The following is a 16,025-nucleotide window of genomic DNA, read 5'->3' as shown; positions in this document are numbered from 1 at the left end:
TCTAAAGAAGGTGTTTGGAACATTACTGGAACTAAAAAAGGTCAGGGTGATTGGAGGATAGTGTGCAAGGGAGAGCAAAGCACAAATGAGGTCAGAATGGTAGGCAGAACTAGATCATATTAGCCAATGTAGGCCATAGTAAAGAATTTAAACTTTATCCAAAGAGAATGAATGAATGAATTTGATTACTTATTGTGAGGTTTTAGTGTACTATGTATTTCCATCAGTTGTCTCTATATTATAATTAGTAGATGCCAGGCACTATGCTAAGTATGTTCTATACTATATTATAATCTCTTTATAAGTTATGATTGTCACATAAATGTTTCCTATTCTCTTGCTTTCCTTTGGTATTTATTGTGTAACAGATTTAAAAAAAAAATACTTGAATATAACCATCTCACTATCAACCTTCGTTTCTTTACTAGTCAGGATTTTATCTTTAGCAGGATGAAATATAATATTCTTCTTCATACCTTAATAGAATTTTGCATGTTTAGCTTTTTAAATCACCAGACTTATTTATAACATATGGTGTGAGGTATGAATTGTTCTAATGCTGTTGAACCTGGTTTGTTTGAACCACTTTTCTATATTTGACTTAATATCATGTGGTTTTCATGAGATTTTTAAAATCTTTAGGGCAAATCTACCAGTGTTCATTAAACAACATGCATTATTTAGTATTTGTGTACTCTTTACTCTTTCAGGTAAATATTATTTTCACTTCTATCAAATTTTATAAAGTATTCATCAGGGATTTAATTGGTATTGAATCATAACTTTACATTAAATTCAGGAAGGTATAGAGAAAACTAAATTTTTTTGAATATTTGGTAGATTCGAGGCACTGTGCTAAGTACTTTATATACATATTTCAATCATTTGTCATCTTAACTGAACTGAGTATTCTAGCCAGAAATATAGTTCTTTTAATTAGATCTATCTTTAGTTCTGTTTATCATTTTATTATTTACTTTGAGTAAATCTCTTGTAAGTTACAAGTGATATTAAAGTTGAATTTGCTATATAATTCTACATTTTACTTACTTTTGAACGTAGTGTTTTTGAACTATCACTGGTCTGTAGGAATATGGTTTTCTAATCCCAACTTAATGGACAAGTACTTTCCTAAATTTGTTTATTACTTATAATCACTCTGGTGTTTATATTCTTAGGTTTAATTCTTTTGAAATAGTATTTTAAAATTCAAAACTAATATAATGATGTGAAGGACGACTACTTTTTTACTCTAACTGTATCTATTATTTAAAATTGTATAGCCAACGATCATAAAAATAGCTCACCCAATTCTGTTCTATTCTAGTTTTATGCGCTCTGGCTTGATTTAAAAAAATCAAGTAAGGTTTATTCTAGGAAAACAAAGATGGATAAATATCTGCAAATATCTTAAGATGTTTAACATCAGTAATTCAAAGAAAAAAATATGATCAAAAATATGAAAACGTATTTGATAAAATTCAAAAGCCATTCCCTATAAAAATTTTCAGTAAGATAGGAGAAGGAAACCCCTAAAACCTGATAATGACTATTTGCCAGTTAAATAGTGAATACCGCTTTAAATGGCAAAACACTAAAGTTTTTTTAATTAAAATAAGGAAGCAGACAGGAGTTCCTTAACAAATTTAATTGATTTCTTTGCTGACTTTGTACATTTTAATCATTTTTATTTTTACATAGTTTGTCATTATACACTCTGTTCAGTGCCATTTGTTTTTTCACTTAAAAATATATTTTGAAGAATATCCGTATTATTTAAAAATTCCTTGTTCTTAAATGGCTGCACAGCCATTGCTATTACCAAAAAAAAAAATGCCGCATTTATACCCTGTACATATAAGATATTACATAAATATGAATATATATGAGAGGATAAATTTCTAGAGGTGGAATAGCTGGTCAAAAGATACGTGCTTTTGTAATTTTGAAAGCTGTTGTCAAGTTGACCTCTGTAGAAGTTATTACCATCTGCAGTCTCACCAACAACATATGGAAGGGGCTGTTTTCCTGCACGCTTGACCAGAACAGTGAATTATTGAAGTTTTTAATCTTTGCCAGACTTTTTTTAAAAAAGCTATTCTGACCTCTATCATCAGTTTTGCTTATTCTTGCTCTTCATATAAATAGAATCATATAGTATGTAATCTTTGTATCTGGTTTCTTTTGCTCAACAATGTTTAGAGAGTTCATACATGATGTTACACATATTTATAGTCTGTAAATTGCCTGTTTATATATCATATTCATTTATTCTTTGATCTGTTTATTGTTCTCATTAATTAGTAGGAGTTCTTTATCTTTTAGATTAGGTGCGGGTATACAGTCTCTGTAAAGGGCAAGATAGTAAACATTTTAGGCTTTGCCAGCTCTGTCAGGACCCTCAAAACTCTGTCACTGTAATGAGAAGACAGCAATAGACAATGTGTAAATAAATAGGCATACTTCAATAAAACTTTATTTATAAAACAGGCTGTGGGCCAGATTTGTTTCACTGGCCCTTTTGCTGTTATAGATACTTAATACAGAGGCTGTAGATACCTATATTATATCCATTCTCCCTATAGAACTATAGAATTTTGGATATTGTACCTAGTTGAAAATTTATTTCCCAGCCTGTGTTATAGGTAGAGGTAGAGTTGTACACAAAAGTCAGGAGATGGGGCTTTCTTGAATGCTATTTTTTTCATTTACCCTTTTCTCCTAATTACTGCTTGGAACATGGAACTATAGCTAAAGGTACAGCAGTCATCTTGGACCATGAACCGTCACTGAGGATGGAAAAGATATAAGACATTGAGTCCTTGATATCAGCGGACCACCATATCAGCTTTTTAATGCCTACCCCTAGACTAACATTTTTATGAGAGAAAAATAAACTTTTATCCTACTTAAGCCACTGTTATTGTTTTTGTTAGTAGTAACCAAATACAATTAATCTCTAATACACTCACCCTTTGTTAAATGCATCACAAATATCTTTCCTGGTATGTGGCTTTTAATACTTCCACAATTTTCACAGTTAAGTGTTTAATCCACCTGGAATTATTTTTTTTTGTATATAATATGTAGCAGGAACATGATTTTAATTTTTCCATATGGATAATGAATTGTTTCAGCATTATTTAGTGACTAGTTCAGGATTTCCAAGCAGGGGCATTTTGGACATTTTGGGTGTGGCTATTGCACAGAAATGTCCCATTGTAGCAGGGCGTTTAATATTCATGATCCCTTACTATTAAATACCTATAGTACCTCCTAGTCCTTTTGATCACTAAAAATGCACACACACATTTCCAACTTCGAGTATAGAAGGTGTTATAATTTCCAGTAGAATTATTGCATCCTTCCCCACTGATCTGCTATGTTCCCTCTGCTTTAGATTAAGTTTTAAAAAATGAGAGGGTCTGTTCCTGGGCTCTCTAAACTGTTCTATCCTAAAATCATGCTAATACAACTGGTTTCAATTCAACTATAGCTTAATAATAATCCATAATATCTGGTAGGGAAGTCTTATTGTATTGTTCATAATTGACTTGGCCAATCCTTTTCATATATGTTAGCATTTGATTGTTAAATTGCCTAGGTCATTTTGGGGAGAACTGCCATCTTTATGATGCTGAGTTCTTCTGTTCATGGATTTGATATATAAATATTTCCATTTAATATCAATTTCTTTAATATTTTAAAATAATTTTTTATAATTTTATCCATAAAAGTAATGTACATTTGTTGAAGATTTATTCTTAGGTACCATGCATGGTATAATGTTAAAAACTATATTTTTAATCTGGTTGTTGCTGGTATATAGATATAGAGTACCTATTTTTTCGAGGAACTGAGTTCTAGGATAATATTAGCTTCTGCATAGGAGCCGTCAGGCTTAGTTTCTGGTGAGGCCCTTCTTTCTGGCTGGTTGTGTTCTCACATGGCCTTTCCCCTGGTCATGTGCTCAGGTAGAGAGAGATCTGGCATCTTTCCTTTTATAAGAACAGCAATCCTATCAAATTAGGGCCCCACCCATATGACCTCATTTAACATAATTTTCTCCATAAAGGCTCTATCTCCAATATAATCACATTGTGCATTAGAACTTCAATATATGAATTCATATGAATTTGGGGATGATACAATTCAATACATAACACAATTCACCACGAGGACATAAGAAGGCAAATGTATATTTTTAAAAAATCAACTATTTCTATATACACTTAAATATTTAAAGAAGAAGCAATACCAATTTTTCAGAAAATAGGGAACAGTTCCTAACTCATTCTATGAGGCCAGTATTATTACCCTGATACTGAAGTCAGACAAAGATATTGCAAGAAGAGAAAACTACAAGTTAATATCCTTCCTGAAATTAGACACAAAACTAAATCATTAGCAAACCAAATCTAGCAACCTAAAGTGATTATTTGCCCTAGTGAATGCACAGCTGGCTCAATGTTAGAAAGTTAATTTAATACATCATAGTAATGGAATAAAGGACAAAATGACACGATCGTCTCAATAGACATACAAAAAGTATTTGACAAAATCCAACATTCATGTATTAAAACTCTCAGAAAAAAAAACTGAAAATAAAGGGGAACTTCATCAACCTTTTGACAAAGGGCATCTAAAAAAACCTTCCAACTAACAATGTATGTAATGGGAAGACTGAATATTTTTCTCTTAAAATCAGGAACAATGTAAGGATGCATACTCTTATCACTTTTATTCGGCATTGCACTGGGGGTTATAGTCAGTGCAATAGCATGAAATTAAATTAAAGGCATCCACATTGGAAAGGAATAATTAAAACTATCTTCATTCACAGATGACATGATGTAGAAAATCCTATAAAATTCACACTCTTTACCCCTCTCCCAAATCTACTAGAACTAAGAAATGAGTTCAGGAAAGTCACAGTGTATCAGATCAATTTACAAAAATCAGTTGTAAATGAGGTATATTTATATAATGGAATATTATTCAGCCATAAAAAGAAAAAGAAGTACTAATATGAGCTACACTATGGACGAACCTTCAAATCATGCTAAGTGAAAGAAGCCGGACATAAAAGGCCACATATTATATGATTCCTTAAATTGATTTCATGATCCACATGGTCCTAAAGTTTGAAAAACACTGGTAAGAGTGTTTCCTAGAAGTCCTAAGTGTTTACCTGTCCTGCTTTAATGAGTGGTATATGATACTAAGTCTAAAATTAGGGTCAAAATAACAAGTTAAATGACAAAAGATATGATAGAAATTGATTAATAAGTAAGAAGACCTTTGAGATCTTCTCAGTTAAGAATAGTTTATTTGCTAAATGTTCACTATTATTACTAGTATCTTCCTTTCTATCACTCAGAATAGAAGGCTTGGATTTATATTCACAGCCACCTCTCTTATCTAATAAGTAATCAAGTTCTGTGGACTTTGTCCTCACAATGTGTCTTGTATCTTTGTTTTCCTTTTCTTTATTTTTTAAATAGAAGTAAAATTTACATATAACATTGTGTTAGTTTTAGGTATAGAACATAATGATTTCCTATGTATATATATTATAAAGTGTTCAGAGTTCTTGCTCTGTTTCAGTGGAGGACTGAAATATTGAAAAACTTTAAACTTTTTTTTTATGAAAATAAGGGATTATGGATGCTAAGATTTTAAGTATAACTACTAAAATAATATAAATATAATGAATAACTTCCAAATTTATAGGGAGGATAAGGAAAACTCAGTGTAACAGAAGGGAAAGAGAATAAAAACAGAAGAAAAAGGTTAAATAAAAACAAAATAACTGGTAAAAATAAGTCCAGATAGTGCACATTATAATAATTATAAGTGGATAAAATTTACATATTAATACAAGATAAAGACTCTGAAATTGGATTTTAAAAATCCAGCTACATGCTATTTAAAGATGTCAAAAACAAAAAGACACCCAAATGTTGAAAATTAAGGGATGGGAAAAGTTATAACAGGTAAATACCAGCAAAAGAAAGCTGATGTAAGTAGAATGTAAGTAGATAAATATTTAACAGTAAAGAGTAACAAAGTTCACTGGGACTAGGAAAGTCTAATTTCACTCTATCCCAGGAGTTTGAAAATAATAAGAAATTTAAAAATATATATTTGTGTTGTCTTTACAGTTAACCTTCATATCTACCTAGCAAGCCCTTTTTATATTTGGTAGAAGCTAACTTTCATTCTTGAAGTGAAAATACATATTTCTCATCTTATACTTTTAAAAGAATGTAAAACTTTTCTTACACCTGAATGTAAAAGTGCGTGTAAATTCAGATGAAGTAGAGAGTAAGCAGAAAATCAGATAACATGATAACATGATCAGGTTCATATTTTATAGCCATGCCTTTTGCTGTTGCTAAAGGGTAGATTATAGAGGACAATGATATAACCTAAACTGTCAAGTGAAAAAAGTGCAGACTCCTAAGTAACGTATATATTTTACTTTGCTCTAAAAAAAATGCTGGTATGGCACCAAGCAAGCTATAATAAAATTAGCAATCATTATCTTTGAATGGTAGAATTATTGGTAATTTTTATTATCTCTTTATACTTTTCTGGATTTTTAAAAATGATTGCAATACAGTATTTTTATTATAAAGAAAACTTTACTTTAAAAAGTAGATATTTCTATAAATTTCTTTAAATAGAAATAGAGAACACATCTGAATACTCTAAGATCCAAAAACACCAATTTAACTTTTCTTTCATGGAAATTCAACAGTATTTTAAATGGACCAAATAGTAAAAACAAAGCAAGATCTGATTGCTTTCAACCTCTATGATTTTTAACAGAGACTGAAGTTCACCTAAATATTTTGGGGTATTATTTTCTTCTAGGAACTTGATCAAAATGCTACTGAAAAAGTCCAGGCAATGTTCACAGCCATTGACGAGCTCTTGTATGAGCAGAGGTTGAGTGTACATACTAAGAGTCTACGAGAAGAGTGCCAACAGTGGACATGTAGTTTTCCTCATCTCAGGTATTAACACTCTAGGGTTAATTTGTGTTCATGGCTAATACTAAAATTTGAAAAGCAAATTTCTAAAAAAGCTTGTATTCTGAATCTTTATGAGCATGGGTTTAATGAATGTAAATAAGGCCATGCAGTGGAAAGCCTCAGTTGAGAAAAAAACTCAAATCGATGGAAGTTTCTCAGAGTTTTCATAACTACCAATATGTCACTCTAATTTCTATACCAATATCTGAGATCTGTGTATTATGGATGTTCAAAGAGCCCTTCTTTTGGACAAGAAGGTCAGAAAATGTATTCTTATGGAAAGTTGAAAGTGGACATAAGCTGTTAGGAATCTTCTCTTAGAAACTGCATTCCTGCATTTACTGTGCATACTTAAAATTTATAAAGCTTCCTGTTCTTAAGAATATAATTCAAGGTTTTCACTAATTTGGCCTGTTTCTCACCCATTTGGGCCGATTTAATGAAGATTATAGAGAATGGAGGGCAAATCACAAATATTTTTGGGGGTGCTATAGCTTTATATTTTCCATGTCTATTCTATAGAAGAAAGATATAATAAGGCTCTGTATTCACATTTTCTCTTAAGAATATTTTCTTTTTTTCTTTTATCTTTTGCTTAAACAACAGAAATGTATTTCTCACAGTTCTGGAGGCTAAAAGTCTGAGATCAGAGTGCTAGCATAGTCAGATTCCAGTAAGGGATCTCTTTCTGGCCTGGAGATGGCTACTTCCTTATTGTGTCCTCACATGACACAGAAAGAACTCTCGTGTTATGAATTATTCTTAATCAGTATCAGACTAAGTATATACTGGACTTCTATGTAGAGCCATCAAATTTGTTCCAAAAATATCTACATTTTGTATGTATGTCAAGTGAAGGTGCTTAATTCTTTTTATGTTCATTTTGAAGGATTCTGGGTAAGCAGATAATTACTCCAAGTGAAGGTTATGAACTGTATCCTAGATCCTCTTCTGCTATTTCAACTTCACATGAGGCAACCTTGTCTCAAGAAAGAGATTCTACTATGTAAGTATTCTAATATGTAAGTATTTATGTATCCAAATGTCCAAGTATTATATTCTACCAGTATCCGAAGGTATTAAAACATTTCTTCTTACTTACTGGTATTTAATAGAGCACAGCAAACTCCATAAGACTGATCATAGTCTTTATATAATTTATATTAATTTATATAAATTTCAGATTTTTACAAACTAATGTCTCATTCTTTAATTCTCACTGATCAAAATTGTGTAATTTATGTGCTATCATTAAGATACATTTCCCTGATTTGTTAGTATAAACTTTATATGCACCTTATTATTTTATAACTGTAAATAGTAGTTCCATTTGGAGGTTTCATCTCCAAGGAAATGAAGAATCAAGTCTGAGCAGTTAGTTCCTCCAAGGGGCTAAATCATTATTTTCCAATGTACATGCTACCATCCCTGCTCATTGGCCCTTCTTATTTTGGGTTCTGCTTTTCTGGGCTTTTAGACTTAAAATTCTTAGTAATTGCTTTTCTTTACTATAGTACAGATAAAACAAACACCTATCTATGCTTTATATCCAGATATATACTTAGATGAAACAAATTACCCAGCTATATTTGCATACTACTACTGTAGAAAGCAATTTAACAAATTAAAAATGATCCATGATATTTTTCATGTAACTACTACTTTGTTTGATATTTTCTCTCTGGAGTACCATTATGAATTTATAGAATTTCAAAATATTTTCATGTTTTAGTTAAACATAATTATTATTGATGCTTCAATTGTAACAACTGGGCCATGTCAAACTAGTTCCTTTGTCTTAAATGTATCTTTGCTTTCTGGTTACAATAGGATGTTCCAGGCCCATCCTAATTTTTTTCTTTAAAACATGGAATTAGGAAAGATACTTGAGTGCTAGTCCTAGATATAGGTTCACAATCTCTTATTTGCAGTTCCCAAATTCAAAATAACTAAAAAGTCAGCATTTTTTTCATAAGTCATTTGGCAGCAAAACTTGACTATATTAGTTTCCTGTGGCTGCTGTAACAAATTACCACAAACTTGGTGGTTTAAAACAACAGAAAGTTGATAGATTGCAGAAGATGGTAGAACGGGTAAAAGGGTTTGTCTCCTCCCAGGACCGCATTGAAATTACAACAAATTATAAAATAATCAACGTGGAGAATCACCTGAAGTCCAGCTGATCATAATACCTACATCTAATAATATAAACAAGCCACAGCGAAGCCAGTAGGAGGGGCAAAGTCCCGAATTGGGCTGGAACCACACCCACAGGTGGTGGAGGATCACCAGAAGGGAGAGCAAAGCTGCAGAGGCTCTTCTGGAGGGAAGGGGGTTCCTGGTCACATCTGGGGTTCCCCAGCCCAGAGTCCCAGCCCAGGGAAGAGGAGATTCCAATAACTCTGACTGTAGAAACTAGAGGGGATTCTGGCCGTCTGGGTGAGATGGAAGGTGACAGAGCCCCTAGATGTCCCTTTGAAGGACTCGCAAAGGCTTTCTAACCTGCGGACCCTCAGCCGGGACATCAGCAGTGGATCTGAGGCTCATGCAAGATACATTCTGAAAAAGTCTCCATTACCTAGCGTCAGAATGAGGGCTGAAAAGGCAGCTACCATTGTGCTTTAGTCCAGCTCCCTACAGACCAGCCAGCTTGATTATGTAGACCTCTCCCACAGAGCCATTAGGAGATGCTAGTCAAAGGGGATCAGCCCATCCAGCTTAACCTACAGACTGCCGGGAGCAGTTGTTTATGGTCAGCTGCCAAGCCCTGAGTTAAATGATTCTGAGTAAAGTATTCACAGCAGGGCGCCATTGTTGTGAGCAGCGTTTCTGATCCCAGCAACATTGGCAACCCATTTCAGAGATAAGGTCAGGCAGATCGCTGCTGCCAACATGAATATGGGCAGATATCGAGGACTTGTGGGCTAGTCCCAGATAGCAGTTGGTCTTTTGTGATCTGGGTCATCTGCGGGAACTTACAATAGTTTCCAAATTTCCAGCAAGACTGAGGCTATTTTGATCTGACAGCCATTGTTGCTCTGAGACCCCACCCCACCCACCCTGCAGACTGCCCAGGTATTATTGAATTGCCGCCAAGCTCAGCTCCAAGTGAATCAGAACCAAGTGTTCACAGTGGGGCGGCCATTGTTGAGAGTGGCCTTTCCAATCGCAGCAAAAGCGGCCAGCCCTATAAGCTACATATCCATTCCCAGCAGGTGACCAGTGCTGTGACCTGCACTTCACCGGTAGGGGTAGGCAAATCGCTGCCGCCATCACGAACTTGGGCAGATACCGAGGATCTGTGGGCCAGTCTCAGACAGCAGCTGGTCTTGCTGTGACCTGGGTCTTATGTGGGAATTCACAACAGTTACTAAATTTGCAGAAAGACTAAGGCTGTATTGATCTGACTACTACTATCTCTCTGAGACCCCACCCACCCAACCTGCAGACTGCCCCAGGCGCTGTTATTGGCTTGCTGCCAAACTCAGTCTGAGTGATTCAGGACCAACTGTTCACAGCTGGGTGGCCATCCTTGTGAGTGGCCTTTCCAAAGGCAGCAAAAGGAGCCAACCCTGTAAGCTACATTTCAATACCCAGCAGGCAACAAGTGCTATGAGCCACATTTCAACGGAAAACATGGCTGAGTGAGAGACGTCCTTGAAATGACAATAAGCTGAACATTTAAAACTCAACAAAAAACACCCGTACTCCATACTGCACACCAGCATGTCTGAGTATGGGATCTGCACATAAGAATTACCACAGGTACTTTAAGGCATTATATAAAGCAGGGGTCCAAGAGGCTTAGACGCTACACTGGAAACCAAAAGAAGAGCGCCTTCTTTGAAACAGACTACAGACAGATCTTTATATAATAAACCCTCTTACTGGAAAACAGCACATACACTTCCATAATTGCCCAGGTAGAGAAATAGTCCATTAAACACCATGAACAACCACGGTGATGAGGTATCTCAGAAAGAAAGAGAAAAATCTCCAGAAAATAAGCTTACAGACATAGAAATATGTGACTTAAATGACAGAGAATTTGATGGTACTTCTGGAAAAACTCAAAGAGTAAAAACAAATCATATCAACAATTTCAGAAATTGAAAAAACGACCAGATGAGCAGAGCAAGGCGATTGAAATCCCTCAGAAAGAACGAAATAGTACTTCTGGAGATGAAGAAGACACTGCAAGAGTCGAAAAATGAAATAGGAAGCTTCAGAAATAGAGTAGACCAAATGGAGGAAAGGATCAGTGATATCAGAAAATAGAAATCTGGAAATGCATCAGAAGGAAAAAGAGAGAAACTAAAGAATGAAAAATAATGAAAGAGAAATACAAGAACTAGCTGATACCATCAGGAGAGGAAACATAAAAATAATGGGAGTTCTCGAAGGGGAGAAAAAGGAGCAGGGACCAGAAAGCATTTTCAGACAAAGAGTTGACGAGAATTTCCCAGATCTAAGGAATGAGCTGGAGCTTGGAATGTGAGAAGTCAATAGAATACCCAGTTAGGCCTTCACAAAGGCACATTGTATTAAAATTATCGAAAATCAATGACAAAGACAGATCTCAGCACAGCCAGGGAAAAGAAGACGGTAATCTGTAAAGGAGAACCCGTTAGATTATTGTCAGACTTCTCAGCACAAACTTTATAAGCCAGAAAGAGTGGAATCAAATATTCAAACTATTAAGTGAAAGGAACTACCAGCATTGAATCATGTATCAAGCTAAGCTCTCCTTTAGATATGAAGGTAAACTAAAGACCTTTACAGACATATGAAAATTGAGGGAATTCACTACGAGGCCTGCACTACAGGAAATACTGAAAAGGGTCAGCTCACTTAAAACTAAATGATAAAAAAAAAAAAAAAAACATAATTAGGAGTAAGGTAACTATCAGGCAGATAGAAGCAAAGGGTGCAACCCATTCTAAGAACAGGGCATTATGAGCCTAAACAAGAAGAAGTGATTTGCTATAGCAAGATAGTAATAAACATTTAGCACACATAGGGACAAACCAAGACAACAATGACTGAAAAGGAGAGGATTTTAGGATCCAAATCCACAAAGGGGAATGGAGATAAGGCACTCACAGAAGAAAATGCATGACCATATATATATATATACACACACACATATATAACTGTCCTTTATATATTCGTAAATGAACCACACACCAAAGATTCGGAAGAAGGACCAGAGGGAAAACATACAAAAGCCAACCAAAAAAAGAAAACAGAAACATAAGGACGAGGAAGCTATGGAAACACCGAGCTCCCAGAAAGCAAAAGATAAAATGGCTATACGAAGACTTCATATTTCAATGATCGCCCTAATGTAAATGGACTGAACTCACCAATTAAAAAGCACAGAGTTGCAGAATGGATAAAACAAAACAAAACAAAACAAAACAACCCGTGTGCTAGCTGCAGGAGACACAGCTCAGTTCCAAAGACAAATATAGACCCAAAGTGAAAGGGTAGAAAATGATGTTTCAAGCAAATGCTATTCAGAGAAAAGTGGGAGTAGCAGTACTAATACTAAGTGAAATAGACTTCAAAATAAAAAAGGTAAAGAAAGATACTGAGGGACACTTCCTAATGATAAAGGGAATCATGCACCAAGAAGACACGACACTTATGAATATCTATGTTCTCACTGAGGGACCCCTTAAATATATAAAGCAATTACAAACAGAACTAAAGGGAGAAACAGACTAAAACACTTTCAAAGTAAAGGACCTAAATACCCCGCTGTCAGATATGGGCAGATCATCCAAACAGAAAATCAATAAGGAAATAACATCCTTAAATGACACATTAGATTAACTGGACATAATCGCCATTTATAGACCCTTTCATCCCAAAACAACTGCTTATACGTTCTTCTCTAGGGCACATGGAACATTCTCAAGGATTGACCACATACTGGGACACAGAGATAGTCTCAACAAATATAAGAGAGATGAAATCATACCAGCCATATTCTCTAATCATAGTCTCTTATCATAATGCTTTGAAACTAGAGATTAACTGCAAAAAGAAAGCAGGAAGAACCACAAATACATGAAGATTAAACCGCATAGTACTGAAGATTAACTGGTTCAAAGAAGAACTATAAAGAGAGATCGAATGATAATGATAGTACAACATATCCATGCTTTTGGGACATGACAAAAGCAGTCATGTGAGGAAAGTTCATATCATTACAGGCCTAACTCCAAAAACAAGAACGAGCCCCAATAAACAACCTAATGCTTCATCTTAAAAAACTAGAAAAGGAAGAACAAATGAAGCCTAAAGTCAGCCAAAGGAAAGAAATAATCAAAATTAGAGCAGAAATAAATGAAATTGAAAACAAACAAACAAACAAAAACAATAGGAAAAAATAAATGCAACAAAGAGCTGATTCTTTGAAAAAGGTTAATAAAACTGACAACCCCCTGGCTAGACTCACTAAAGAAAAAAGAGAAAGGACACAAATAAACAAAATTAGGGATGAAAGAGAGGAAATTACGACTGATATAGCAGAAATACGAAGGATCATACAAGAATACTATGAAAAAGTATATAATAACATAGAAGAAATGGACCAGTACTTGGAAAAATACAAACTTCCTAGACTGAATATTGAAGAATAACTAGAAAATCTAAATAGGACGATCAGCAGTATGGAAATTGAAACAATCATCAAAAGCCTATCAAAAAGTAAAAGTCCAGGACCAGATGGCTTCACCAGTGAATTCTACCAAACATTCAAAGAAGATATAATACCTGTTCTCCTCAAACTCTTCCAAAAAATCACAGAGGAAGTAGTACAATCATGTGGGCTTCATCCCAGGGGCACAGGAATCGTTCAACATATTCAAATTTATTAATGTGATACACCACATAAACAATAAAAAACAGGAATCATATGATCATATCAATAGATGCAGAAAAAGCCTTCGACAAGATACAGCATCCATTTGCGATCAAAACACTTCACAAAATCAGTATAGAAGGAACATACCTTAACATAATGAAGGCCATCTATGACAAACCCTCAGTCAACATTATACTTCATGGTGAAAAACTAAAGCCTTCTCTCTAAGATCAGGAACAAGACAAGGCTGTCCACTATCGCTACTGTTATTCAATATAACATTGGAGGTCCTAGCAAGTGCAGTCAGACAAGAGAAAATTATAAAAGGCATCCAAATAGGAAATGAAGAAGTCAAACTGTCACTATTTGAAGATGGCATGATTCTCTATATAGAAAACCCTAAGACTCCACAAGAACACTACTGGAAACAACAAGCAAATACAGTAAAGTTTCTGGTTACAAAATCAACATTCAAAAATCCATAGCGTTCCTATACTCTAACGACAAACTGTCAGAAAACGTAGTGGAAAAAATAGTTCCTTTTGCAATTGCGACAAAAAGAATAAAAGACCTAGAAATAAATCTAATGAAACATGTGAAGGACCTGTGTAATGAACTATAAGACCTTACTAAAAGAAATCGAAGATATAAGACCTTACTAAAAGAAATGAAAAGATATTCCGTGTTTTTTGATGGAAAGAATCAACATAGTTAAAGTAACCTTATTACCTAAAGCATTATACAGATTTAATGCAATCCCCATCAGAATCTCATTGGCATTTTTTGAAGAAATAGAACAAAAGATCATCAGATTTGTATGGGAACACAAAACACCCCGAACTGCCAAAGCCATCTTGAGAAAAAAGAACGAGGCTGGAGGCATCACTCTGCCCAACTTCAAATTATGCTACAAAGCCACAGTAATCAAAACGGCATGGTATCGGCAGCAAAACAGACACATGGACCAGTGGAACAGAATCGGGAGTCCAGAAGTAAACCCATATTTATATGGGCAAATAATTTTTGACGAAGCGGCCAAAAACATACAGTGGAGAAAGGAAAGCCTCTTCTATAGATAGTGCTGGGAAAACTGCAATGTCACCTGCAAAAGAATGAAACTAGACTGTTGTCTATCACTACATACCAAAATTAACTCAAAATGGATTAAGGACCTGAATAAGACCTGAAACAATAAAATGCATGGAAGAAACCATAGGAATGAAACTCAAGGACCTTGGACTTAAAGAAGATTTTATGAATTTGACCTCAAAGGCAATGGAAGTAAAAGCAAAACTAAATGAATGAGACTGCATCAAACTAAACAGCTTCTGCTCAGCAAAAGAAATTGTCGACATGGTAAAGAGACAACCATCAGAATGGGAAAATATACGTACCAGCAGCGCCTCCAATAAGGGCCTAATATCCAAAACATACAAAGGACTCATACGATTGATAACAACGAAAAAAACAAATGATCTAATAAAAAATTGTGCAGAGGATCTGAACAGACACTTCTCCCCAGAGGACATACAAATGGCTAACAAATATATGAAAAGATGCTCAAGATCGCCAGTTATTAGGGAAATGCAAATCAAAACCACGATGAGATACCATCTCACATCTGTTATAATAGTTATAATTAACAGGACAAGTAATAACATGTGCTGCAGAGGATGCAGAGAAAAAGGAACCCTCATACACTGCTGATGGGACTGCAAATTGGTACAGCCACTATGGAAAACAGTGTAGAGGTTCCTCAAAAAACTAAGAATTGATCTACCATATAATCCAGCAATCCCTCTACTGGGTATTTACCCCAAAGACTTGAAAACTAATATCTGAAAAAATATTTGCACACCGATGTTCCTAGCATTATTGACGGTGGCCAGGACATGGAAGCAACCAAAGCATCCTACAATAGATGATTGGCTAAAGAAGCTGTGGTACATATATACAATGGAATATTACTCAGCCATAAGAAGAGATGAAATACAGCTGTTTGCGACAGCATGGATGGACCTCGAGATAATCATGCTAAGTGAAATAAGGCAGACAGAAAAAGTTGAAAATCACATGTTATCACTTATATGTGGGATATAAACCTAAAAGCA

At 34.7% G+C, this 16,025-nt stretch overlaps 1 protein-coding gene across 3 annotated transcripts in view; it reads left to right on the top strand.

The window, feature by feature from the left end:
• The window catches only part of FAM149B1 (family with sequence similarity 149 member B1), a 58,793-nt gene that overhangs the window by 6,778 nt on the left and 35,990 nt on the right, over positions 1-16,025 (top strand). For all 3 annotated transcript variants that reach the window (XM_016156925.2, XM_016156924.2, XM_016156926.2), the window contains 2 exons: positions 6,880-7,022; positions 7,930-8,046. In XM_016156925.2, the coding sequence (XP_016012411.2) occupies positions 6,880-7,022; positions 7,930-8,046 (260 nt within the window). The remainder of the gene's footprint in view (positions 1-6,879; positions 7,023-7,929; positions 8,047-16,025) is intronic.

The sequence above is a fragment of the Rousettus aegyptiacus genome, unplaced genomic scaffold, assembly GCF_014176215.1.
Source record: "Rousettus aegyptiacus isolate mRouAeg1 unplaced genomic scaffold, mRouAeg1.p scaffold_m13_p_6, whole genome shotgun sequence".
NCBI lineage: Eukaryota > Metazoa > Chordata > Mammalia > Chiroptera > Pteropodidae > Rousettus > Rousettus aegyptiacus.
Note: the sequence above shows the minus strand (reverse complement) of the source record. Positions and strands in the feature narration are given on the sequence as shown.